This window comes from Poecile atricapillus, chromosome 14 (genome assembly GCF_030490865.1).
Source record: "Poecile atricapillus isolate bPoeAtr1 chromosome 14, bPoeAtr1.hap1, whole genome shotgun sequence".
In the NCBI taxonomy this organism is placed as follows: domain Eukaryota; kingdom Metazoa; phylum Chordata; class Aves; order Passeriformes; family Paridae; genus Poecile; species Poecile atricapillus.
Window position 1 is genome coordinate 16014638 of NC_081262.1, and position 27345 is coordinate 16041982.

Here is a 27345-nt window from a genome sequence, read left to right on the forward strand (position 1 = left end):
TTGTAGCAGGGAGACCTCAGGTGACATCGGTGAGCAGAGAGAGAAGCCAAGTGTTGCTCACTGAAACCAGTTGCTGAGACACACTGGGGGAACCCGTGCTCCCGGTCCCGCAGCCCACGCTCCATCCCCCCGTGGCCTGGAGCCGGTTCCACGCTCACACCCCCGCGGGATGCTGCCGTGGGCGGCGGGCCCGTGTCTGCCCCGCATCCCGTGCCTGCGGCAACCCCGAGCGGGATGGACCCAAACCGGGCTGTGGGGCTGCACCCCCGCCCCGCTGCGGGGCTGCCGTGTGCGGCGTTGCCGTGGGGCACCCCACGCTGCTCCCCGGCCTGCGAGGTTCCCTCCGCTCCTGCAGACCCACCGGAGGCGCCTCCCGGTGCCCCCGCGGTACCGCGCCTCGCGGCCGGGGTGCGCAGAGGCGGCGCGGGGAGCGGGCACCGCGGTGAGTGTACCCCTTTCAGGCGGGTACAGACCCTTCCCGCACCTGGTTCTCGCCGTGCCCGCTCCCCCGGTTCCCCCCGGTTCCCCCCGGTTCCCCCCGGTGCCCCCCGGTGCCCCCCGGTGCCGCCCGGTCCCTCCCGCTCCTCCCGGTGCCGGCGCTGGGGGGCGGAGCCAGCGCTGAGGCCACGCCCCCTCCCCGCCCTCCGCGCGCTCCCATTGGCTGAGGGGCGGCGCGGGGCGGGGCCGGCGCGGGCGGCGGCGGCGGCTCCCGCGCCCCCAGCGCCCGGCGCGGCCGCGGTGCCGGCCCCGGGATGTCGCGCAAGAAGGCGGCTCGCAGCAAGGGCGGCGGTGCCGCGCCCTCCGCCGCGCTGCCTCCCGCCGCACAGAGCTCCGGCCGAGCCGCCGCCGCTCCCCGGGGAAGCTCCGCCGCCGCCGCCGCCGCCGCCGCCCCCGAGCTGCCCCGCAACGGCGGCGCGGCGGCGGCCGGGCGGCCCTCGCTGAGCAGCAGCGGGGAGTTCTACGACCTCGCCTTCAAGGTGCGGGACTGGGCAGGGCTGCGGGAGTGCGGGGTCAGGCGGGTGCCGGGTCGGATGTGGCGTCCCCGAAGTTCCCGGGGGCCAGGACCGGGCGAGCATCCCTGCATCCCTTCATCCCTGCATCCCTGCATCCCTGAATCCCTGCATCCCTGCATCCCTGCTTGCCTGCATCCCTGCTTGCCTGCATCCCTGCTCTCTCTGCAGCCGCCCGGTCGGGGTCTCGCTCGGCGAGGGCTGCTGCTGCGGGACTTGTGCAAGTGACGGCCAAAGGCTGCTCCGGGGAGTTGCCGTAACCTCCCGGGTCCTTGTTCACCTGCAGAAAGCCGGGGCTGTGAGCAGGGTGATGGCAGCCCTCGAGGGGCATCGAACGTGCTCGGGCTGCTGCTGAGATGTCCCCAGCCTTTGGGGCTCAGATGGCTTCTCCTCGCTGCTTCAGATCCTGGCGAGCGAGTCACAGAGCAAACAGATTTGCTTCCTCCCCACTTCATCATGCGACCTGACACAAGCGCAGCTTGGAGCTCATTTGATGATTTTAGGGCTCATGTAGCGATTTTGGGGCTCATTTAGTGATTTCAACTGAGGCCACAACTCGGTGAAACCCCTCTGTGTTTCTAACATGGATCTCGGTAGCCGAGCCCGGGGATTGAGCCTGGAGAACTCGGGTTTGCTGTGGCAAGTCCCACCTTGGTGTGTGGTGTTGGGAGCTCGGTGCCTGTGACAGTCGTGGTGCTGAGGTTTGGGATGTGGGGTAGGAGGTGCTGAGGTTTGGGATGTGGGGTTGGAGATGCTGAGGTTTGGGATGTGGGGTAGGAGATGCTGAGGTTTGGGATGTGGGGTAGGAGATGCTGAGGTTTGGGATGTGGGGTAGGAGGTGCTGAGGTTTGGGATGTGGGGTTGGAGGTGCTGAGGTTTGGGATGTGGGGTTGGAGATGCTGAGGTTTGGGATGTGGGGTTGGAGGTGCTGAGGTTTGGGATGTGGGGTTGGAGGTGCTGAGGTTTGGGATGTGGGGTAGGAGGTGCTGAGGTTTGGGATGTGGGGTTGGAGGTGCTGAGGTTTGGGATGTGGGGTTGGAGATGCTGAGGTTTGGGATGTGGGGTTGCAGAGGGTCGTTCCAGAGATGTGTTTGGTTGCTTCAGTAGGTGGTTGGTCCTGATACAGCTGCATTAATGGTTCAACAGCTTCCCTAAAATGGAGCCACCTCTGTGTTTGCACTGGTCCTTGGCTCCTGGAGCTCACCCCTGCCTGCCCAGGCTGGGGCTGTCCCCAGGGATCGTCCCCATGGCACGAGGGTGAGCCAAATGGGTCTCAGATAAGCCCAAATGCACCGGGTAGGCAAAACATCTGCTAATGGTCTGGCTGATTTTGAACCGGTGGCAGACAGAAATTGCTTTTTATCCAGTAAAAACCTGGTTTATTAAACTTTCTCCTTCCCTTTCCCTCTCCTGAGGCTCCTGATCTCTGCCTGATGCAGTGGCACAGGGCTGGATCTCTGGGCACTCTGCATGCCCTGCTGAGGCTTTGCTGGTGCTGAGTGGGGAGCAGCTGCTGTTGAGGGTCACCTATTCCAAACCAATATCAGGAAAAAAAAATTAAAATCAGTATTTTGTACTAAAATGACTTTTTTTTCCCCCCTTCCCTTGGCTTCATGCTGATACTCCTGTGGGCTCTGGCTGCCAGGGCTCGGTGTCTGCTGCTCCTGTGGGACTCCAGTGTGCCAGGGCTCTGCTGGGGATGTGGGGCACCGTGGGCAGGTCCTGCCCTCCTTGGCAGTGCCAAAACGAGCTGTGCCTGCAGCCGGGGCTGAGCTGCACAGGGGGGTGGCATTTGCCACTTCTGGCAGCTCCTGGGAGGGTTCGGTGTGACCCAGGACGGTCCCTGCAGTAAAACCATTTAAATCCTGTCACGGGTTAATGGCTCGTGGAAGGCTGATGGCAGAGAGGGAACCTGCCCCGGCAGGTGTGGAAGGAGCTGGCACAGCCTGGCTGCCTCGTCCCGGATTTCTCGGTGCCATCCCACCGAGGGGAGCAGGGTCAGTGCCCCGGGGGGCAGCGGGGCTCTCGGTGTGGGCAGAGGTTTTGGGGAGCTGCGTTTGGGGGCAGCCTCTGCCCTGCCGTGGTTGCTTTGTGGCACGGAGCTGCCTGCCCTGTCTGTGCCCAGGGCGGCTGCTGGGTGGGGAAACTGAGGCAGGTGGCACCGGGAGCTGCTCCCTTGGCATCCGTGGAGGACTGGGAGGGTCTCCATGGGCAGGCGAGGGCAGGGTGCACCCCTGGAGCTGGCAGTCATGGCCGGGGACCCCCTGAAGTCCCCCCACGGGTGCTGGGGTGTTTTGTGGGTGTGCTGGGGCCACTCTCGGTTTTCAGGGGGTTTGTGCCCCCACGAGGGACCTGTAAAGTGCCCGTCAGGGGAAGGTGTCTCCAGCCTGGTGACACGGGTGGGGAATAATCCCCTTGTGGGTCTTCCCCACCCTCCCCTGGGGGGACATTGCTCTTGGATGTGCTCACCCTCAAGCTCCCGCTGTGATGGAGCGGGGTGATGGCTGCAGTGGGGCTGTATTCCCAAAACCTGGAGCCTGACACCCCTCCCTGCCTCCCTCCCTGCCTCCCTCCCTGCAGGTGATGCTGGTGGGCGACTCGGGGGTCGGCAAGACCTGCCTGCTGGTGCGCTTCAAGGACGGCGCCTTCCTCGCCGGCAGCTTCATCTCCACGGTGGGAATCGACTTCAGGGTAAGTGCCTGGGGGGCTCCCTGGCCCTTCCCGGGGCTCTGGCAGGTGAGTGATGGATTTTGCAGAGGAGTAACTAAATGTTGCTCCCAGGACTTAAACCTGGCCAGCCTCAGGGTGCTCGGGGTGTGACAGCAGCAGCATCTTGGTTACAGCTTTGCACAGGGATGGAGGAGAGTGGCCTCAGCCCAGGATCCTGGGGATAATTCCTGTAACAACTGAGGCCTGACATCTGCCCATGAAAACATTTCCCTAAGGCAGTTTCGGTGTTTTTTAAGAGTTGTTCTTTTTTTTTTCTTGAAACAACAAAACCAAAACTGATCTAAACCAGAATGCCCTGGAAGAATCTCCTGAGCACAGCTTTGGGGTGCTGATGTGGGGATGTGTTGTGCTGAGGGATCTCTGAGGTCTCAGTGTGCTTGGGAGCAGCCGGAGCATCCCGATGCTGGGAGAGCCGCGGGGGCAGCGCTCGGAGCTGTGCAGCTCCAGTGAGGCCGGTGGGAAGCTGCTCCTCACAGGGAATTACAGGTGGAGTGTGGGGAAGAAAGGGGATCACGTCATGCCCTGCAATCCCCAGAGTGCCCAGAGCATCCTTTGGCAGGCAGGAACATGTGAGTACATCCCGGGGCTGTGCCATCTCTCTCTGCGATGCGTTTGGCTCCGTTTGGGTGCTGTGAAGAGCTGCTGGTGATGCCACACACCAGTGTTGACTCTTCCCAAGCGCCTTTTCCCAGCAGGATCTTGGAATTTCACTTTTCTTGGAGGGTTTCTGGGAGATGAGTGTCTCTTGTAACCTGCTGCTTGGCTGGGGTGTGAGTAATAAGTGGTGCAGTGACATTGGGAAGGGGTGAAGGACAGCTCAGAAAGCCCAAAGGAAGGAAGGAAGGGATGTTCCATGCCGAGCGAGGCTGGGAGCTGCTGCAGGTGGAATGGGTAAATTGGGGTCTGTAATTTTATACAAAGGTAATTACACAGTGTTTCAGGTGTTCTTCAAATAAAAGCATTTTATTACTGATTGCAGTGATTGATAGAGAGGGCAGCCATAAAACCCTGTGACTTATTGATCAGAGCGCTGAAATGACTGTTACTGAGAAGCAATCAAATTAGGGTTAATTTACTTCTCTAATAGAGCTGCTAGAGCTACATGGCTCTGAAATGGGCAGATTATACAGTGGGGGAGATCATGTGTATGCCCTAAAACTCATTATTCCCATCCTTGTAAGGCATTCATAATTTTAGGGGGACATGGAAATAGTTTTTTGATGTGCCTCTCCGTTCCCAGCAGGATAATCCTGTTTGGTAATCGTCCCTCTCGCCGTGCAGACGATGCTCTGGGGTGGCAACACCGGAGGCTTCTGCTGGTTTTAATTTGTGTCTTTTTAATCACGGGGCTGTGGTGTCACGGCTCCTGCTCCCTGCTCTCCGCAGTTTGGGGAGCTTTGCTGGCTGAAGCAGGCGGGGCTGTTTGCGGTGGGAAGCGTCGCTGGGGTTTGCTGTGTTCTCTCGGTGCTGTGTGAGAGGTGTTGAGCGAGCACAGGGGGTTCTTGTGGGGTTTTGGCAGGGTTTGTGCTGCACTCAGAGCCTCGCTGGCTCCAGGAGCTCCCCAAGGCCGGCGCCTGTGGCAGCTGCGCTCCTGCACACACACGACCTTGTCTGGGCGCTGCCGGGTCCCTGGGGCCCATCCTGGCTCAGGAACCCACAGAGATGGAGCTGCCCAGCTCCTGACACTGTTCTGGGGACCATCTCTGCTCTTCCTGATGCCATCTGGTCCCTGTAAATGTTCTGCACTGGGATGGAGCCGTGCTGGGGGCACCAGCCCAGCTTCCCCCTCTCCCCATCCACTGGTGCTGGTGGGCTCCAGGATCCAGTGCTCATTTTCAGGGATGTCAAAACATTGGATGCACCCATTGGATGCTAATGGATTACATAGGCCAGAGCGGATGTAAATGAATAGAAATCCATTCAAAATTAATCTGGCATTACTATTCCTAATGGCCCCTGAGGTTTGTTCCCTCCTACTGTTTTATGTGAGGGAGAACCTCCCTCGACGTGTTTGTTTATTATCATCTCTTAAACAAAGAAGGATGTTGATCTGAATGTGTTTGGAAAACAAAGCACTGATGCTGGGGAAATAAAGGTGATTGTAATTCTACAAAAGGCATCAAAATGGCACCTGTTGGCTTCGAGCTTTGGAGGTGCTGAGTCCTCAGTGTTCTGTCCCTGGAAAATTTGGTTTGCTGGGGGAGCATCTTTATCTCCTGGGGATAATTCCAGCTTTCCCAGTTCAGCTGGGACAGGGCCAGGGTGTCCCTGAGCTGAGGGTTTGGGTGCAGTGCTGGGTGAGGGGGTCCTGCTCCCAGCAGAGCAGAATCCTGCCCGAGCTCCTGAGCTGCTCCCCCCAGGCTGGGGGACAAACCCCGCTCTGCCTTCAGCGTCTGCGTCACAGGTGTCACCTTCAAGGTTTCATTGCCAGACCACGATTCACCAGTGCCCTCCCTGAGCTGTGCCCAGGGCTTGTCTGGCAGGTGCCTCTGCCTGGGGGGGTCTCTCCCCGCAGATCCCCCAGGTGAGGGCAGAGCAGCTCTCTGGGCAGCCCGTGGGTGCTCTCCTGACTTCACACCTTCGTGTTTTGGGGAGAAAGGGGCTCCTGGAAAAGAGCAGGTTCAGTGCTCAGGGGTGTGAATCCCGATTTTCTCAGTGCCACGGAAGGAGCTGCCTCTTCTTGTAATTTTGGCAAGGCTGCAGAAGCCTCGACAGAAATTCAAGCTGTGCAGCCAGCAGGACTTGTGTCCTGTCGTGACAGCTGAGTGATGGGAGGGGAAGCAGAGAAGCCAAAGGGCCACGTGAAGCCACCGTGTCCCTGTCCCCAGTGACACCAGGCTCCCTGGGGCTGCCCAGCCCGGTCCTCCCAGCCCTGAGCTCTGCAGGGCTGGGCAAGGGAAGATTTTTGTACTAATTGGACCTGAAAGGAGAAGAACCATAAATGAAAAGAATTAAGGATGAGCCTTTTCTCCCTGGGAAGTGCTAATGAGCTTCTTTGCATTAGCAGGGGTGATGGCTCCTGTGTTCATCAGGGGGATGGAACTTTCTGGCAGAGTTCAGAGCAGGGTGGCATCTCCTGGTTCAGTGTGGGTGTGCAGTGGTGTCTCCTCTGCTGCTGCCCCAGCAAGGGGAGCTCAGCAGCTTCGTGCTGGGGCAGGATGGAGAGGAGGAGGAGGAGGGAGCCAGCCCTGGTGCCTCAGCACAGCTCCAGGCTGGCAGGGCAGGCCGTGGGCATATTTCCTTTGGGAAAAAGGGGATATTTCCTTTGAAGGCTCAGCTTTGATGTGCACAGGTTTGCTCCAGTGAGGGTTCAGCTGCTCCCCAGCACAGCCCCCTCGGGAGGCTCCGTGCTCTGCTCCAGCCTTGGCTGCGCCGTGGTTAATCTGGGACGGCTCCGTGCTGTAAACACAACCTGTCACCGCTGGCCCTGAGCTCTGGGGACTCCTGATTACCCTCAGCCCCGTGCTGCTCAGGCCTGGAATCGCTGCTGTGTATTGTGCTTTTTCTGCATGGGAGATTTGTTGTATCTCTGCTTATTTTTTGTTGTGTTTGTGTTTGTGTGCACCTTCCGTGGGCTGCCCCCGGCTCCTGCAGCGAGCTGAGCTGTGCAGGAGGATGGAAACCTTTGCTCCAGCCCTGCAGGGTGTGCAGAGGAGCAGTTGGATTCACCCAGGCTGGTCCTGGGTGTGCATGTCCTGGGAGAGGGGTGTGGATGCCCTGAGCATCTGCAGGTTCCCAGTGGGCACCCACATCCCTGCCCTTGGGGCGATGCTCTGGTCCCCAGCAGGTGCCCTCATCCCTGTCCTCATCCCATCCCTCATCCCTGCCCTCATCTCTGCTCTCATCCTTGTCCTCATCCCTGTCCTCATCCCTGTCCTCATCCCATCCCTCATCCCCGCCTTCATCCCTGCCCTCATCCCTGTCCTCATCCCTGTCCTCATCCCATCCTCATCCCTGTCCTCATCCCTGTCCTAATCCCATCCCTCATCCCTGTCCTCACCCCTGTCATCATCCCAGCCCTCATCCCTGCCCTCATCCCATCCTCATCCCAGCCCTCATCCCAGCCCTCCCTGCCTTTTCCTGGAGGACCAACCCTCCTTTGAAGGGCTGGAGCAACCTGGAGCCTCCTGGGCTGGTTTTTATCTCAGTGGTTGGCACAGAGCATTAGCAGGGCTCATTTTCTGATGGATCAATCTGGAAAAAGTGGGAGGGGAGCTGCTTAGGCCGGAAGAAAGAAATGGAAATAAATTAATTTCAGCGTCTTTCTGTGCAAAATTAGCTCTGGATGTTGGAGGGAAGGAACTCAGGCACTGGGCAGAGTGTTCAGTCTCTCCTTTGCTGTGTGGGGTCAGGGTGGGGGTTTGCTGCAGGGGGTGGGTTTAGGTTGGTCTCCAGGACAGGGGCTCTGGAGGGAAGTGGTTTTTTCCTGGGAGAAACATCTTGGTGCTGCCAAGTTTCTTGGACCAAATTCTCCTTCATGGGGCTGTGCCAGTGGCAGCAGAGCTGCAACCAGGATGGGGAAGGTGGGGCAGGAGCGGGCAGGGGATGCCTGTGCTCCCACCTTGAGTATGCCCATGGCAAATCCTTGGAGCTGGGTGACCTTTAAGGTCCCTTCCAACCCAAACCATTCTGTGTTTCTGTGTTTCCAGCAGCTCTTTGTCTGAAAATCAGTTTGTTCTGCAGCTCCCATTGCTGGATGAATTTTAATAGCAGCCAGTAGCTGATTTCATATTTTTGCATTTCTCACTCTATGGAGAGCTGAGCTCAGTTTGCCCAGAGCAGATTTCCATCCCTGCAAGTGTTCAAGGACAAGCTGGATGGGATTTGGAGCAACCTGCTCCAGTGGAAGGTGTCCCTGCCCTCGGCAGGAGGTTGGACCTGGATGGTCTTTGAGATCCCTTCCAACCAAACCATTCCAGGAGTCTCTGATGATTCCTGCGATGCTCCCAGGGTACGGACACGATGCTGTCACCGGTGCTGTCGGGGCCAGCTCTGCCCAAATCCAGCAGGGGAGGCAGATCCAGGCAGTCTGGCCCGGGGAGGGCAGCACAGCTCAGCTGGGACACGCTGGGATCGTAGCCCTTGGCGTGACTCCGAGGTCTGGTGCCTGTTCCCCTCTCCCAGGATGGGCTCTTGGGGCAATAAATAAATATAAATAAATAAATATCCATTTCCCATGGGAAGCCAAGCTCTGCTTTTCTTGCCGTGGCTGCTGCCTCCCTTGCAGAGGGACACTCACAGCTTTGCAGTCGGTGCCTGTCATTTGCATGCAGGGCTCAGTTGCCAAGAGATGCTGCGAGCGGTGCCCGTGGCGGCTGCGCCCGCTCCTCGCAGCCCCTGGGCTTTTATTCCTCCTCCTTTGCCTCTTGCTTTTGGAAAATAATAACCCCCAGTTCTGCAGCACAGCAGGGAAATGCAAACCCCGGCGTGCAGGCGGTGATCCCAGCGGAGAAGGGATCCATTCCTGCCTTGGGGAAGGCACAGAAAGGAGATGAGTGGCTTCAAAGCAAAGAAGTGCTTGAGCAGCTGGAGAGACAGCCAGCCCCAGAGCCTGGTTAAGAAAACTCTTAACCAGCTTAATCCTCTTTGCAGGATGGTGGGAAGGTGCCTTCTCCACCTCCTTGGTGTCAGGAATACCACCCAGAATAGATTGGATGTGGAATTTTGTATCCATTTCAGCTGACATGACAGCGCTGGGGATGTGGGGTTTGTGAGATGCTTCTGGAAGGGCACCAGTGGCTCCGGGCTCCTGCAGCTCTGCTGGTGCCTGTTGATAGCTGGAGTCCCTGTGGGTCTGGCCTGCTGTGGGGTGGTTGGAATAATGGATTTAATTAGCTCAGGGGGAGAGCAGAGGGCCAGGGCTGCTCAGGACCTGCAGTGCCAGGACACAGGCAAGGAAAACACAAACCTGGGAGCTGCTGGTGGGAGGAGGGAGGTGGTAAAGGGACGTAACCTTCCTCTGTATCCTCCTGGTCAGAGCAGTGTGGGAGCCCAAAAGCCCTGCAGAGGATGGGAACCGTGGGAAACTCAGCTGGGAAATGCAGTTCCCAGCCAGGCACGGTGTGCCAGGGTGTGGGTCAGACCCTGCTCCAGCTCAGCAGGGTCACTGAGGAGGAGGATGAGCTGGGGCTGGGGCTGGGGAAGGCTGTGGGCACACGGCTCTGCCGTGCTGGCTCCTCTCTGGCTGCTGCCAGGTGGGAAATTGGCTCTGGAGAGCCCAATTTGAGCACTGGAGCATCCACTGCCATGGATCCCAGCCGGGCTGGACCCGCTCCCGGTGCCAGGACCTGTGAGGGAGCATTTTATGGTCAGTAAAACGTTTAAATGGGGCCAGAGTAAGTCTAAATGGTTTGAATATTTAATGGAATACATTTGGCTTAATTTCACTTTCATCTTTTATTTGTGATAAAATATTGAACTCAGCTGTGCAGAACTGGGTTGTTCTTTGAAAGCAGAGGGAAGGCACCCAGGAAAGAGGCGACAGTTGGGTTTTGGGGTGTCTGCAACCCCCTCAGAGCCCCAAGGATGGGCATTTGGGGCATCCCTGCCCCGTGACTCTGCTTTGCTCAGCTCCTGTGGTCCACTGAGCCCTTGCTGCCTCTCTGCTGAGCTGCTGCCTCGTGTTGTTAATTAATTATTGCTCCCAGCAGGCTTTGGGTTATTCCCAGGGTGGATGTTGATGATCTCTGTGGGAAGGGTGAGGTGCCAGTCCCGGGGTTGGCAGTGCTGCAGTGGCAGGAGCTGGCTCTGGCTGAGCTCACCAGCTGCTCGCTGTGTGTTGTTCTTCCCTGAAAAACCAAAGATCAGCTTCCCTGAGACCTGAGCCTCAGTCCCATCCCTGGGGCTCTGCTGCTCCCTGTGGTGGTGGCTCTGAGCATCACCGTGGCCAAAGGCAGGGCAGCAATCGAACGTGCCAAAGCCTGGAACAGCGAGCACCAGCAGGTCATTGTCCTTGGGGGAAAAATGGGGAAAAAATGGGAAAAAATGGGGAAAAAATGGGGAAAAAATGGGGAAACCCACCCCCATCCAGGCAGTCAGAGCTGTGTTTGGGGTGGAGGGAGCTGCAGTGTGGTGTGTCCCTGTCCTTGGATGGTGATGGGGCACAGACTGTTCCTATGGCAATGGGGGATTGAGGGCTTTGCCTGCAGAGCCTTTGGAAGGAGAAGAGTTTGTTGTTGGCACCACGGGCAGAGCCGGGCACTGCTCCATCCCAGGCTGCTGGAGCTGCCCTGGCTCGGGATCCCAGCAGAGCCCTGGAGCTCACACAGCTTTGTTTGTCTACCAGGGACACAGAGCATTTTTAATCCTGGCTCAGCACCGAGTCATTGCCCTGAGGCATTGGTGAATCTCTTGGAAGCAACAGCAAATAATTCATCTTTATGCCTCCACTGGGAAAAAGTGTTTCTCCCTGATCATAACTAATGTGAGCTGGGAGCTCGTGGTGCTTCAGCTTTAAAGGGTGATGTCCACTGCCCTGGGCTGTGGTTGTCCCAGGGTGAGGAGGAGTTTAGTGGGTGCTTTGGGGGTCTCAGTGATGCTTCTGAGCCTGAGGAAGATGTTGGTGTGGCAGGGCTGAGTCAGTTCTACCCGCAGGGGATCAGCAGGCAGGAAGGATCATCTTCGAGGGGCCATAAAACCATTAGCACGTCTCTGAGGATGAGACTGGTCCTGGTGTGAACACCTGGTTTTGTTCCATGCTGTGTGGGGTTTTTCTATTTAATTTATGGAAAGGAGGGGAGCGGTGGGAGCCGTGCCCAGCTGCTGGGGTCCGATGCCACGAAGCCACCGCACCCACCTCGCCAGCCCTTGTGCCATCTGCCCACGTCTCGGGACGTTTTCCTCATGCCTGCCAAGCCTCGATGTTCCCAGGCTCAGTGACACACTGGGGAAATGGAAGCTTTGGCTTTTCCAGCTTTTCCTGCGCAGCATCACCACGGCAACGATCCCAGCGAAGGCTCCGTGGCATTAACGCTGTTCCTGGGGAAGAGCCCCGTGTGTGATGTGTGCCAGGGCTGCTGCTCCTCCTCACCAGGAGCGGCCCCAGTGCCTGGCACATCCCCCAGGGACAGCTGGCTGTGGTTCCATCCTTGCACAACTCCCTGTTAATGATCTTCTTACCCCCAAAGCCGAGTGCAGGAGGCTGCTGAAGGCACCTGGGCAGCCCCAGCCTGTCTGGGGAGTGCAGACCCCACCGGTGGGGACCTTGCCCTGTGTTGGATGCTGAATTTGGTAGAAATTGCTGGATTGGCTTCTTGTGCCACTCACCAGCAGCAGGTCCCACTGGTGCCTCCGTGCCTCGCTGCTTCCTTGGAGCTGCTGATTAAATAAAACACAGCTGCATGTGGGGATGAATAATTCAGCCCAGCCTCACTGCTGCAGGGTCCAACTGGAGACCCTGGCCAGGGACCTCCATGGGAGGGGAACGGTCCCTGGATGAGCATCCAGGGCAGGGTCAGTCCAGAGCCCTTCTGGGGAGCCCAGGGAGCCTTTCCTGCAGCTCCCAGGTGGCTGGGCTTTATTATTCATCTTTTTTCCCAGGTGTTGAGCACTGTCTCCCCTGCCCAGAGCACTGCTCAGGCAGTGCCGAGGAGCTGAGCTTGGAGAGGGGGTCCTGCCCTGTGGGGCTGCTCCCCAGGCCCCTTTGCATGGGGGTGACACGTGCAGGTGGCCTCTGGCAAGGCTGGGGCTCAGCGAGCTCCTCTGTGGCTCATCCCCAACTTCCTTCCACCCATTCACGAGCTGCACTTCTCCAATGTGCATGAATTAATGGCACAAGTGCTCAACAGTGCCGAAAATAACTTTGTTCCCAAGCAAGCGTTAATGCCTGGCAGATGTGATGTGTTTTTCCCTCCTGAATAATCCACACGTGAGGTCAGGTTGTTCCTGACAGCCGGGTGTGCAGGGGGAGAGCGGCGGGAGCAGAGCAGCTCTGGGAGGGATCTGGGAATCAGCCCCACAGCCCAGTGCAGAGGTGGAAATCCTCTCTGAGGACCTGGCTGCCCCAGCTGGACTTCTTGGCTGAGGTTGGGCTTCCTAAACATGCAGCAAAAGATAATCAAGGAGGTGGTGCGTGGGTTTTGTTTGTGAAAGGGTTGGCAATGTCTTGGCACAGCTTCCCAGGAGTGCGGTCTGCACTGCTGCCCAGACAACCAGCAGGCACAGGGAAGGATTTGGGGTGTTTTGCCTCTCTGGGGCGATTTCCCAGCACATTCCTGGCTTGCAGCTCTGCTCCAGAGCCCCACACGGGGAGAGCAAATGGTGGAGTTGGATTGGTCAGGCAGGTTTCACTGCCTGGGCTTGTTTTGGCGTGGAAGCGCCGGTGATGCGCTGAGCGTGCCGCAATTCCTCAGCACCTCTGCATCTCCCGGGGCTTTCAGTGCTGCCCAAACCTGGGGAAGAGCCTGCTCCAGCAGAGCAGAAAATGGGAGAGCTGGGACTGCTGCCAGGGAGAAGGAGAAGCTTTGCAAAGATCAAAGCTTTGAGCGCACGGTGCCTGCGCTGGCGGAGCCCTGAGCCCAGGAGGCTCCTGGGCCACCTGTGGGTGCATCCCCGTGGCCACCCCAGCACTGCCAGGGGAGGGATGGGGGCTCTGCCCACTCAGCCCCTGCGTCCCCAGCTCTGCCCAGGGGGATTTCAGGATTGTTCCTGCCCAAGGAAGGGGCAGATGGCCCAAGGGTGGCATTTCCACCCGGGCAAAGTGGAACCATTGTGGTTGGTGAGGAGAAGGTGAAACCTCAGAAAGCTCTGCTGCACTTTGGGGAGCGGCCACAGGGCTGAGCAGGGTCCTGCCCTGCAGAGGTTTCATCCCTGGCTGTCCCTGTTGCCAGTGCCCCATGCAGAGCTGGGCTCTGCTACCAGGGAGCACTGGGACCTGATGGTGCCAGTCCTGGAGGCTGACTGGACTCGTACACACATCAGAAAATCTCATTAGAGCTGTTCAGTCACTCTCTTTTCCTTGAATCCTTCAAAGAATCTGAGCTCAGGTTTGCTGCACAGCAGTTTTTGGGAGCTGTCTGCCTTGACTGTGGGTGAAGGATGGGAGTGTTTGGGATAAAAAGCTACAGATTCCTTTGTCAGGTCTTTGGGGATTTCATTTTCTTTAGGGATGAGAAGTGCTCTTTAATAATGCTGTTTGCAGTGCTGTCTGCAGACGCTGCTGTGTTACTGCTGGGTGCTGACAGAATGTTTCTTGGATGTTCAGCCCTGATTTTTTTTTTAATTGGATTATAAAGTCTTCTCAGACTCTTCAGGCAAGTTTTCAGCCCAGGCTGCTGCAGTCACTGAGGCAAATCCTAGAATCTTTTAGGTTGGAAAAGACCTTTAAGGTCAGAAAAGTGCTGCTAGGCTTTATTTCTCCCCAGATAAACGATTTCCTGTCTAACTGGACCTGATGAGCCATTTTTCATCTCTGTGGCACTGACGGGGCCGTGCTTGCTGCAGATGAGAAATGATAGAGCAATAAATGCTCCGTGGAGATCCCTGTTCAGCTTTGCAGCGTGGCGTGGCCTTGATGAGGAAAATGAAGATAAATATGTTGAGTGTTACTTATTCCCAGCATGGGCACAGATCTCCCTGAGCCATCTCTGCCCCCTTTGTTTCCAAGGCTTCCTTGTTTAGAAGTAAGCAGAGATATTTTTAAAAATATCCCCTTTTTTAATAAAGTGGGGGAAAAAAGAGATGGAAAGGGTGAGTAATAGAGGCCAGGGTGGGGAGGGGATGTACAGAACATCCCTGGGTGGGGAGGATCCTGTCCCATGTGTTGGAGCTGCAGGGATGGGCTGCAGCCTTCCTGCTGGCTGCTGCCTCCTGGTGCCTCTGGGTGCTCCAGGGTGGTTGTAGCAGATCCTACCCTGTGGAATTTTGAGGGTGGGTTTGTCTGGCTGCCTGTGGGACTGGGGCTCAGAACATCTCAAAGCCTCATCTCCCTCCCGCTGGGATGGGCTCGAGCAGCCCCGTTGGGCTTGAGAGCATCAAGTCAGGTCTGCCTGTGCCTCCCTCAAGGAACCTTCCCATGGATCATCCCAGGACTTTGCTGGTTTCATGGAGCAGCCAGGCTGGGAGGGAACACGACCTCCACCCGGGACTGTGAATGCTGTGGGTGATGCCGAGAAGCAGAGCAGGGCTGAGTTTAAAATGTATTATCCTAAACAGATCCTCTTACCTCTAATCTGTCCCTGAGACAGGATTCTCTTCTTGCCAGGAAACCCTTTTATTTGCAGGCTGATGTGACTAGAAGATGATAAGTCACTAATTCTTCAGTGTGTGTGTGCTCAAACAAGAGCCTGGACTCTTATCTCGGCAGGGCTGGCAGCCAGGGAGATGTTAATTGGGATTTAATGTCGTGAACACGGCTCTGGATGGAGGCTGGTGCTGCTGACATCCCTTGCTGGGTGCTGTGGGGAAGGGGCTGTGCCCAGCTGGACTCCAGGGCTGGGGGGAATTTATGTAGGGCTGGGCTTGTGGCAGAGGGGACAGGGTGGGGTGACCCCTGCAAGGGGCTGTGTGCTGCGAGGGGCCGTGGTGTTAATCTGCATTTCCCAGGATCTGCCGAGGAACTGAGCAGGAGCTGAGCAGCCAGAGCACATTGTGGGCTCTGAAAGGATCTTGGCACCGGCGCTGGAGCGGCTGCAGGCAGGAGTGTGCAAGGCCTGGGGAGGAAAACATCCCAAGGCAGAAGTTTCTATTTTTAGCTGCACAGTGCAAATGCACAGAGCTGCTGAGGAATTCATCACCTGCCCCGGGAGATGGATGCTTGGGATTTTTCTCTGAAGGGAAGAGTTATGGGAGAGGCAGAGGGAGCCGTGCTGGGGTGTTTTGGCCACCTGGATGTCCCCCTCGGGCTGCTCATGAGTGTTTGTGGTGGTGGCACAGCTGAGGAGGAGGAAGAGGATCACTGAATGCGATTCCCAGTGCTGGGACATCCTCCAGCCCCACATGGCACGGCTGGAGCAGGACCATGTCCAGCCACACAGCCTGCCCTGCTCTCCCCATCCCCAGAGGCTTTCTGCAGGTTCCAGCACGGCACCAGGCTGTGCCCTCCCCTCTCCTGCAGGGAATGTGCTCCTGGAAGGGTTTTCCCAGCGTGGAGCAGTGGGCTGGCTGTGTTCTGCATGGAGCTGCTGGTGGCTGTGCTGGGCTGGATCGGGCACTGCTCGGGTTTAGAGGGACCAGGTTTTGGAGCACTGAGGGGACGAAGCCCCTGGATCCTGGCCGTGGCATCGGGCTGGGATGTCCCTGAGCCACGTGCTGTGCCTGGAGAGATGCTGAGCCACCAGGAGCAGCTCCCTGGCTGCGCATGTCTGGGAAAACCTCAAGGTTTTAACGAGCAAATTTAATGCAGTGTCCTGCTGTTTTGGGCAGATTTCCATATCGATCCTCGGTCTATTTTTGCAGCCGCCGTTGGAGGTGGTGGTTATTTGTGTGTCTGCTATATCACAACTCATCCCATTTCCTCCTGGCACAGGAGTGTTTGTGCTCTCAGGGGCTCCCTGGGCTTTGCCAGGTGGGAATTTGGCTCGTGGTCAGGCCTTGGCACGGGGCTGGGGTGCTCCAGCATCCCTTCAGCCAGTCCTCACTGCTGGCTGTCTCCTGGCTTCCTGAAATGAACGATAACCCAATCTATCCCTCGCTCCCGGGTGGCCTGGCCCGGTGACACCACAACCTAATGACATTTCTGGGTGGCTGAGCTGTCAGTCCCACAGCTCATTACCAGCACTAATTAACTCTGTGCTGCCCCAGCGCCTGCGCCTGCTTTGATCTATAGTCACTAATGCCATTTATCCCCATTTTCACAGGAATTTTCCCCCCCTCAGCTGCAGGAGATGCCTCCAAGGCCCAATAGTGATATTTGAGGGGCTTCTTATCCATGGGCAAAGTGGAGCCCCCCTTTGCAGGGGGTGCTTGGGTGGGCACTCCTGGGCAGCACCACTGGAGCCAGCAGCAGCCACAGGCTCCAGGGAGCCAGGCTGGGGGTCCCGTGCCTGGAGCCTGAATGGTGCCAGCGAGCAGCTCCCCATTTGTGCTGTTAATTGCCAAGCAAATCGATCCATGTATCCAATTTAACTTTAAAGGCTTTAATTAATGAGTTCATGCGTGTAAGAGCTGGGAGAGGCCGTGTTGTCGATGATGCTGATCCTGGGTTGTGCTGCAGCTTCAGGGTTCAGGCTCAGGCACCTGGGGGTGTTCCAGTTGCTCCTGGTGGGATTCACGGGCACTGTGGGACCCTGTGAGCTGGGCTGTGGTGTTTGTCCATCCTCATCTGCTGTGAGGGCAGAGCAGGGAGCATCGGCTGTGCCCGGAGGTTTCGCTCCATCGCCTTCCCCTCCCTCCCTTCTGCTGCCGATGCTGGGATTGTGCCTCGCTGTGTGATAATGCTGCTCTTAATTGAGGACCATCTGCACTTGGTAATTTAACTTCTCCTGCATCTGCAAGGTTCCAGCTTTATCTGATGTCCTGAAGATTGTTTAACTTGGGAGCATCGTGTTTGTCCACCCCAGGCACTGCGGGCATTCCCTGCTAGATGAGAGTTCAAGAACGTTTGCGCCGCCCCAGGAAAAAGGACACAAAAACTGAAATTGGGAAGGGCGACAGCAGAGCTGAGGTGCAGGGATGGTTTTCGTGCCCGAATTGTGGCAGGAGGCTGCTGGGAGCCTCTGTTCTAACAAAGGGGTGAGATGAGGAAGGAGCCCTGAGCAGCACAGCCCCTCCCCTCCCTGGCAGGGCTGGCAGCACATTTCACATCTCAGTGCATTGACACACGGCGTCTTTTGTCTTTGGATGCTTATTAGGAGCTCAGCCCCCAGCTGTGCCTTGGAAGGGCTGACAGGAGGGAATTGAGGCAGCTCCTTAAAAAATAAAATTAAAAATTGGAGGCTGGAAAGTCACTTAGCCATGGTATCAGCAAGACTTGGGCATCTGGTTCATCTGAACCCCGCTGGGGTGTGCTGCTGGCAGCATCCCCCTGCCCTTTCCCACCCTGCTCCTCCCACCTTCTCCTTGGCTTCTTCACCCCTGTTCTGCAGCCACCCTGGGGGCAGGCAGGGATTGTACAATCCTGGAATGGTTTGGGTTGGAAGGGACCTTAATCCACCCCTGCCCTGGGCAGGGACATCTCCCACTAAACCCCGTTACTCAAAGCCCCGTCCAGCCTGGCCTTGGACACTTCCAGGGATGGAGCAGCCACAGCTGATCTGGGCAAACTTCTTTGGGCTGCAGGCAGGGATGGTGGCTGGAGTGATGCTCTGGTTTGCTCTGGCTGTGTCTCCTGCCTGCAGGAGCACTTCTACAGCTTCTCACCCTGGAACCCTGCTCTGTTCCACTCCCAATCCTCAGAAAATCAATCTTTTCTCCAGGCTGGTCCAGCAGCACCTGGATCCCTGTGCAGACTTTAATTAGGTCTAAGCATTTACCACCCTAAAATATAGGTCAGTCGTAATTAGTGTGACTCCTGTTGCTGCCGGCTCCGTGTTAATTAACTGCTGAAGTGGAGGTCAGCGCATGTGGGGCACCTTTGAGCTTCAGCTTTTTTGGCTGCTCACCAGATGCCTCAAGGTGGCTTTGGCCTGGATGATCCATGCTCAGAGCTGGGGTCATGTTATCCCTCCCTCCCTCCCTCCCACCCACTGTGTTCTGTCAGCCTTGGAGGCCACACTGGGGACGTGGCCACGTCCCTGGGCACAGCCAAACACCCTGCTCTGAGCTGGAGCTGCTCGTGTGGCCATGGGGAAGGGCACCTGTCTGGAGCTGGTTTTAGTGTGACTCTCACTGTGTCCTTGTCCCCTGTCTCCATCCATCACACACGTGGCCTCATCCCCTCGTGCCAAGAGCTGGGGCTGATAGTGAAACACAGCACCTTTGCCTTCCTCTGCGGTCCCTGGCATGATCCCTGGCAGGTGGTATTGGCAGCTGGCTGCCAGCACCTGGGAATGGGGTTTGGAATGGCATTGTCCCAGTGCAGAGCCTGTGGGATGTCCCTGCAGGATGTCCCTGTGGGATGTCCCAGTGCAGAGCCTGCGGGATGCCCCTGTGGGATGTCCCTGTGGGATGTCCCTGTGGGATGTCCCTGTGGGATGTCCCTGTGGGATGTTCCTGCAGGATGTCCCTGTGGGATGCCCCTGTGGGATGTCCCTGTGGGATGCCCCTGTGGGATGTCCCTGTGGGATGTTCCTGTGGGATGTCCCTGCAGGATGTTCCTGTGGGATGCCCCTGTGGGATGTCCCTGTGGGATGTTCCTGTGGGATGTCCCTGCAGGATGTTCCTGTGGGATGCCCCTGTGGGATGTCCCTGTGGGATGTTCCTGTGGGATGTTCCTGTGGGATGCTCCTGTGGGATGTCCCTGTGGGATGTCCCTGTGGGATGTTCCTGTGGGATGCTCCTGTGGGATGCCCCTGTGGGATGCCCCTGTGGGATGTCCCTGTGGGATGCCCCTGTGGGATGCCCCTGTGGGATGTTCCTGTGGGATGTTCCTGTGGGATGTCCCTGCAGGATGTCCCTGTGGGATGTTCCTGTGGGATGTCCCTGCAGGATGTCCCTGTGGGATGTCCCTGTGGGATGTCCCTGTGGGATGTCCCTGTGGGATGTCCCTGTGGGATGTTCCTGTGGGATGTCCCAGTGGGATGTTCCTGTGGGATGTCCCTGCAGGATGAGCTGCTGGCACCTGCACGTAGGAGCCAGGGTTTTGGACAGCAAGATGAGCTCAGAGTGGCTCTCCTGCAGTGGCACAGGTCAGGACAGGGCTGTTCCCATCCTCTGGGATGAGGTGGAGGTGCAGCTCAGCACCGTTTGCCATGGCTGGGGCTCTGCCCTGGGCATGGCTCTGTCCCTGCTCACCTGGGAGCCCTGGGCAGAGGCACAAAGGTCCAGGGAGCACTTTGTGGCAGTGGGAACCTTGAGTTTTAGGCTCTTCAAGCCTTCAGGAGCCCTGGTGTCACATTCTCAGCTCCACATGCAGGGAGCACTGGCCAGCTCCCCGAGCCCCGGCTTTTCCCCAAGTACTTCCCAGCTCCCCCACCCCAGTCCCTGGCTGCCTATTTTTACAGCTCCCGGGCTGTGAATCACTTCTCTCCCCCGTCTCAGTCGCTGCCTTTGAAGGTATTTATAAACCTCGGCCGTCTCCCTGCGCCTGCCTGAGCAGACGGAGGATTCAGCGCTCCGGCTCTCTCCTGCCCTCTCCTCCTCGCTGGATCCTTGTGTAGATGTGCAGGAGATGAGGTGCTCCCTCTGCCCTCGTTAGAACTATCAGTGGAGAGCCTCGCCAGCACCTGAAGGGGTGGTGGTGTTGAGAATGTGGGATGTGCAGGGAGGGATCTTGGCATGATCCCTGGGGGGGTCTGGTGGCACTGGAGTGGCTGGTGGCGTGTCCAGTGCCGGGGGTGGATGAGCCAGGGCTGAGCCAGCAGAGCCCAGCTGGGGTCACGGCAGCCTTGGCCATCCCAAGTGACGTGGGAGATGGGAGCATCCCAAACCAGCTCCAGAGCAAATGGGAGGAAATGGGATTTAAATTATCACCAGAGCAGCCACCAGCTGCCTCATCCCACTGGTGTGCTGTTCCCTGGCCGTGTTTCCAGCACGTCCCACTGATTACTGTGCTAATTTCTGTGGATCTGGTGAGCAAATTAATCTCTTCTCTGCTTCTTCTCCTGGGACCACTGCTCTGTAGGCTTGCATTCCTTTAATGTTTGGAGAGGCTGGTGCAGATTGCTGGGGTGGTGGTTGCTCTGGGACACGGGATCCATCTCCTGCTCTCCCTGTCTGGCACAGCCACCCTGAAGGGCACTGGGGGGCTCCCACACAGCTCCCAGCTCTGCCAGGGCATCCTTCCACACAAAATACCCCGTTGGCTTTGGGGAAAACAGTGTGGAGGGACACTTCCCCCTCTCCTCCTTGGTTCCACCTTTCCTAAAACCAAGCAAAACAGGATGAGAAAACATCCTGAGAGAGAAACCAGGGGAAAAACAGGTCCAGGAGGCAGGAGCAGGAGTTATTTTTAATTTGCTGGCTGGATGTGGAGTGGCTGATTCCGTCTTTTGAAGGCCATTAAAGTGGGATGCTGGTGCTCATTAATTAATGGCCGGAGGTTTCCAGCCTGAGCTGGGTGTTGCCAGGATTTAGGTACCCAAATCCTCTGCATCTTGTGCTGATACAGGGAGAGATCCTCTGGCAGGGCCACGGTGAGAATGGCTCTGCAGGTGCTGGGACCAGTGGATGGGAGTTTAAGAAGCAGGAGAGGGGATCAGCCCGAGGGTTTGGGGGAAACACTGGGATGGGGACTGGCTGTGCCTCCCTTGGTGCTCTGCAGCTGCGCTCACCCCTCACCACCCTTTCCATTCTCTTCCAGAACAAGGTGCTGACGGTGGATGGGGTGAAGGTGAAGCTGCAGGTATGTCCCCATGTCCCTGGGAGCATCTCCCTTGCTGCCCAGGGTGTTCAGAGATGGACAAAGCTCCTTCAGAGGACAAAGCAGAGGAGTACCCCCAAAATGGGGCCCCACCTCCATCCTTTGTGGTTGTGTCTCCTGCCCTGGGACAGCCTTATGGACCCTTCTGGCTGCTCTGTCCCCTTGGCAGGAGCCTGCTCAGGGCTGGGGGCTGTTCTGGCCACAGTGATCCCATCTCAGCCCATGTGTCCCTGCAGCCAGAGCTGCTCCAGCCCCCTCAGATCTGACAGTTTCTCCGAGCCCTTGGCCTGGAGCTCAGTAACACGGATCCCCCAGGCAGCAGAGTGCACTCTGCAGACCTCCTGCTGCATTAAGGACTGATAAATCACATTAGTGGGTCCCCATGCATCCATCTGCTCCATGGATTTTCTGATTAATGGTCGTGTTGGGAGCCCTTGCCCACATCGTGTCCCCACGCCGAGGAGCGGGAAGAGGCTGCTTCCGTATTTATTCCTCTGGTCATTTTTCCTACTGATGTCCCTGGGAGCAAAAGCTGGAGAGGCTTCCTGGAGTTGTACCAGGCTGTTCGGGCTGGTTTGGGTGGGTCAGGTCTGATCCCTCTGCTCCTGTCTGCATTCCAGATCTGGGACACGGCCGGGCAGGAGCGCTTCCGCAGCGTCACCCACGCCTACTACCGCGATGCCCACGGTAAGCACGGCCAGCTCTGCTCTCGGGGGCCCTGAGCTGCCACTCCAGGCCAGCTGAGCCAGGAATCACTGGAGTGGTTTTCCATGGGAAGCAGCTGCTGTGGATGGAGGAGGCTCTGCAAACACCAGCAGTGGGAAGTGTTGCTGTGCTGGATTTTAGTGTGTTCTGTATCTCACAGGGACCTCCCATCCCCACCCGTGACCTGCAGAGTGTGCTCTGAGCTGTGGGCACTAACGGCCTGTCCCTCTCTCCACAGCCCTGCTCCTGCTCTATGATGTCACCAACAAAGCATCCTTTGACAACATCCAGGTACAGCAGCACCCCCGGACCCTCCTGCTGTCCCTCGTGTGCCCGGCGGGGTTGTGGTTGTGGTTGTGGTTGGTACAGGAGGTGTGTGCTGCAGGTGGGAGCTGTGGTCACTTGCAGAAGGGCTGTGGTTACTGCTGAGCACCTGCAAGGACAGGCAGGGGACAGGCCCAGAAGGTTTTGCCTTTCACAGCAAATAAAGGGTGATGGATTCACTGTTCCGACCAATTAACGCTGTGTAATTAACAGCACTGGCACAGAACTTGCTGCGGTAGCTGAGCACTGGAGCTTTCCCCAGCGAGCTGCTCCCTCATCCCCCTCTGCTCCTTCAGGTCACAGTGGGTCGGGGTTGGGCACCTCACTGTCCCCCAGCTTTGTCCAGACCTGGCAGGGAGAGGGTCCCATGGTGCAGCACGTCCCCAGCCTGCCAGCCCTTCCTGCCAGCTTTGGGGGCTGCCTGCTGCTGCCCCGGTTTGCTCCCTCCCCCAGGTCCTTCAGGGCAGCGCTGCTGGGGCTCTCCAACCCGGCAGATGCTGCCCACATCACAGGGGGGGGGTCAGGGACACCTGGGCACTCAGTGTTCCCTCCCTTCACCACACCAGCCCCATGTGGCCACCTGTGCCAGCGCTGCCAGAGCATGTCCTGAGCCAGGGAGCAATTATCCCTGACTGGACTGGATGTAATTGCATGAGAACACCGTGTGCATCCACAGGGAGCAGCTGTGCCTGTACAAACACTCCGTGCCATGGTGGCATCAACACCCTGGGGCTGTGATGTGTCACATCAGCTCCTGGGGTGCCACAGCCCCCGATCCCCTGGGGGCCTGGAGCTCTCCCTGCTCCAGAGCATCCTTCCCTCGGCGGCACCACACCTGCCACCCCTCCCTGTGCCTGCAGTCCCATGGCAGGGACAGGGCAGGTCCTGCCACCCTGCTCACGTGTCACCAGCACTGGGAATGCTTCCCCCCAGCTGGAACTGGCAGTTTCCAGCCTCAGGAGCTGGATGGCTCAAGGAGGGTGAGTGCTGGGTGTTAACCAGGCTCTGGGTCTGCTCGGGGCTGGTGACCCTGTGAAAGAAAATCCTTTGGAGGTTTTACATTGCTGGCTAACACTGCCCTGTCTGCAGCATCAGCAATCCTGGGGACACAGCAGGGATGTCCCTGCAGGACACAGCCCCAGGGGGAAGGAATGAGCACCCAGGGGAATTACCAGGTTTTGGAAAGAGGGATGGAGCCAGAGGGGAGTCAGAAGGCATCCAAAGGGAGTCAGGAGTGACTCCACCCCCCAATGGAACTGAGCACCCTGAGCCCAGCCTGGGTGCAGTGTGGTCCTGGGGCTGCAGCCACGTCTTGGGCTCCGGCAGGGTTTGGAGCAGGGATCACCAGAGATCACCAGGAATCGCCATGAGCCCAGCAACAGCACTGGAGACAGCAAGTGGCTGCTCACACCATGGGGTCAGGGATTACAGGGAATTAGAGCAGGTTTGATTGTATTAGGCTGGATTAGAGGGCAGGGAAGCCACCCCACAGCTCAGGGGGGCAGGTTCAGGTGTGTGCTGGGAGCAGTGTGCTCGGCACCGGGGCAGCACGTGCTGGACATGGGTACAGGCACATCCCAGAGCCAGCCCTTGGCCTTGTCCTCTGAAAGGAGGTTCAGTCTGAACATCCCAACCGAGGGGAAACTGGTATCAAAGCCCTACAAGCACCCCTGGGCAGATGGAGTGGGCAGGGGGGTCAGAAAGCTGCTGTTTCCCTGGGAAATGGGGATCTGGTAGCAGCCAAAGTGGGACACCCCAGGGTGAGAGGGATCATCCATGGAACACCCCCAGCATTGCCAGGGATGGCAGCACTGCCTGCCGAGGGTGTCCGTGCCAGGACTGGGGCAGCTCCCCGTGATTCCCATTCCCCTCCTCCTCCTGGAGCTGTTGCCAACCCCTCTCTTTGGCTGTGTCCCTCCAGGCTTGGCTGACAGAGATCCATGAATACGCACAGCAGGATGTGGTCCTCATGTTACTGGGAAACAAGGTGAGCCTGGCCCCAGGGCTTTGCCAGAGCCTCCTCTTCCTCCCACGCTGCAGCCACAGGCAGGGGAGCCTGGCAGGGCACGAGGGGACAGGGAGGTACACGCTGGTGACCTTCCAAATCCCCACAAATTGCTCTTTGCCATTCCTGACGCAGGTGGATTCAGCCCAGGACAGAGTGGTGAAAAGGGAAGATGGAGAGAAACTTGCCAAGGTAGGTGAGGTACCTGAGGATGTCCCTGAGGGTGTGCACAGGAAATGGTCACCTGGAGACCAGCCTGACACAAAATACACCTGGGAACAGGTTTTTTCCTTGCCTTTTTTTCCCCTTGTCATGCTCTCCCCTTTCTCCTCATCTGTTCTTCTTCAAGTTTCTACTAACACCTCTTGTTTCTTTGTCCTCAAATATTACTCCCTGAGCCCTGGGACCACCCTTGGTGCCACTCCTGACACGGCTGTGTCTCATCCCACAGGAGTACGGAGTGCCCTTCATGGAGACCAGCGCCAAGAGCGGCCTCAACGTGGAATTAGCGTTCACAGCCATCGCCAAGTAAGTGACCAGAGCAGTGGCCTTGTCGTCATGAGGAGCTTTAGCAGTGTCCAGGCCATGCTGAGATCAACTGAGCTGGACGAGGCAGCTGGGAATCACAGAATCCTGGGATGGGATGAGTTAGAAGGGACCTTAAAACCCATCTGGTTCCATCCCCTGCTATGAGCAGGGACACCTTCCACCCATCCCAGGTTGCTCCAAGTCCTGTTCAGTCTGGCTTTGGACACTTCCAGGGATTCAGGGGCAGCCACAGCTTCTCTGGGCATCCTGTGCCAGTGCCTCACTATCCTCACAGTGAAGAATTCCTTCCAAACATCCCATTTATCCCTGCAGTGGAAAGCCATCCCCCTGTCCTGCCACTCCATGCCCTTGTCCAGACTCCCTGCCTGGCACCTTCCAGACCAAATCCTCTCCCTGCCAGAAGCAGCAGCACAAGAATAACATCCTTCCCCTTTCCCAGGGAGCTGAAGCACAGGTCCATGAAGCTGCCCAACGAGCCCAAATTCAAGCTCCACGACTACGTGAAGAAGGAAGTGCGAGGCTCGGGCTGCTGCAGGTCCTAACGTGTGTTTGTACAGAGACTCGGCCCGTGGGCAGTGTGTGCATGTCTGTCTGTCTGTCTGTCGTGTCTGTGTCTGCCCCGAAGGCCAGCTGAGACCAGAGCACAGGAGCAGCAGGAAAAGCTCTCGGATTCTGCAGCCCAGTCACATCCATCGGCTCCAGCTCCCCTTGCAGGGTTCCTGCACAGCTCGCAGGTGGGAGGTGGATGTTTGGGAAGGGGCTGGCGTCTCCTTCTGTGCCTGCTCTGTGAGGCTGCTGTAACCCTTGTGAGAGCCAGGGTGTGACACAGGGGAACCAACACCTTCTCCCCACCTAGGAGTAAAAAAGTCCTGATTTTTTTTCTGGGTAGGAGGAAGTCCTGAATTCCCTTTTCCTTCCCTGTGTAGCTGGAACTCAGCTGAGAGCCCTGGCCTGGGGCATGCAGGAAGGGTGTGTTTAAAGACACACATTTTTGTAGCTGCTTTCTCCTGTCTGTCCATCCCTGTGAGGTGGGACACGCTTCCAGTGAGGGATTCTCCTGTTGCCTGCAAAGGCAGAGCTTGTCTGTCTGAGTGAGCTCCTGCCCACCTGGCTGTGTACAGAGATTTCTGAATGTTCATCCCTTTGGGAAAGGCTCTGCTTCTCCTCCTTCTGCCCTTTCTAGTACTTTGAGAAGAAACCTAATGTATTGCAGCTTATTCTAAATACCTTCCTGTAAGTGTGATGGTGTTTTCAGACTGCAACAACGCTTTGATATCTTCAAAGTTCTCTTGGGCAGCTCTTTCTTTTCACCGCAGAGAGCTGGGGGGAAGCTGCAGGCAGTGATTTTACAGGCTGCAGACTCCTGCCAGCTCTCTTCAAGGGCCTCCTCACCCCTTTGGTCTGTGTCAGGCTTTTGGCTGTTTTTTTGTCAAGCTGCACTTCTCAGTACAAATTTGAATCTGGATGAAGTGTTTGGCCTTTGGCAATTTTTCCCTTTGAAAACTCCACGCACACATCAGCAGGTGCCCGCTGCGCCGAGCCTCGGTGGCTTCTCCAAATGAAACACAAGAACCCATCCTTTGCCCTCCAGCCAGCACCAGCCCCAGCTGCTGACTCAGATCCCCCTGCCCCTCATTTTGCCTGGGATTTTGGCTCCAGCACCACTTTCCTGATGGGCACAAGGAGCCTGTGCAGCTCCCACATGCTCCCAGCTTCACTCCTCAGGGAGCTACAGCTACACGAGCAGCTACAGCTTCACGGGGTGAAAAACGATCTTAAAATGAACCTGTTCTTTTTCCCAAAATAGTATTTTTAGGGGAGAGACAAGTCTTAAAATTGTCTTGATTTAAATTTTAAAATCACTTGCGGAAAACCCATTCCTGCAGGAACATTCCTGGCAAACCCTGCTGCCAGTCCTGCAGGAGCAGCCAGGTGAAGCTCTGTGATGGGGGGGATGTCAGGGCCCCCTCATCCCTGTAATTTGGTTTTGTGTGGGGCAGAAACAGGAACATGGAACAGCCAGGCAGCTCCAAGACTGTTTTCTTATCCTGTCCTTGGAGCAGTAGCAGCCCTACCCTGCAGTGACAAGGAGTCTCCCTAAAGGCAAAATTTAGGATTGCTAATGGATTAGGATTCCTAATGTCAGGTTGCTGCCTTCCCTCTCCCTCAGAGTGGCACCTGTCTGGGTCACAAAGCTGACAGTGTGGGACTAAAACCAATAAAAACTCCTTTAAATGAGGAAGATGTAAATGTTTCCCTCTGGAGCATTTCCAACCTCCTGTGGGGAACACTCTGCTACAGCAGAGGCCTCACAGCCATGTTTGTAGTTTACACCTAAACCTGGAGCAGGCTCAGCCCCTCTCTCCCAGTCACCAGTTCCCAGTGTGGGACTGGTTTCCCAGTGCCTCACACTGGCCTGGCCCCAAAGCTCCTCCTCACGGCCATTTGGGATTTGATTTTTCCATGGGGCTCTGCTGCCACCACGCGGAATTGCTCAGCGTTAATTATTTGAGTTAATTGCTCAGCACACCCAGCCACATGCGAGGACTCGGCCTCACCTGCTACATCTCATTTCTGCTGGCTCTTGTTTACAGCTTTTGGTTCGTTCCTGTTAATAAAATTTTTTA

The 27345-nt window shown here is 57.3% G+C and overlaps 1 protein-coding gene across 1 annotated transcript; it reads left to right on the forward strand.

Annotated features, from left to right (window-relative positions):
• The first annotated feature begins 739 nt into the window (after window positions 1-739).
• On the forward strand, window positions 740-27345 carry RAB26 (RAB26, member RAS oncogene family). The gene is made up of 9 exons (XM_058849802.1): window positions 740-977; window positions 3591-3701; window positions 21076-21117; window positions 21756-21822; window positions 22079-22131; window positions 24086-24151; window positions 24305-24361; window positions 24621-24697; window positions 25158-27345. The coding sequence occupies exons 1-9, from the start codon at window positions 753-755 to the stop codon at window positions 25258-25260; spliced, it is 801 nt and encodes a 266-aa protein (XP_058705785.1). The 5' UTR covers window positions 740-752; the 3' UTR covers window positions 25261-27345.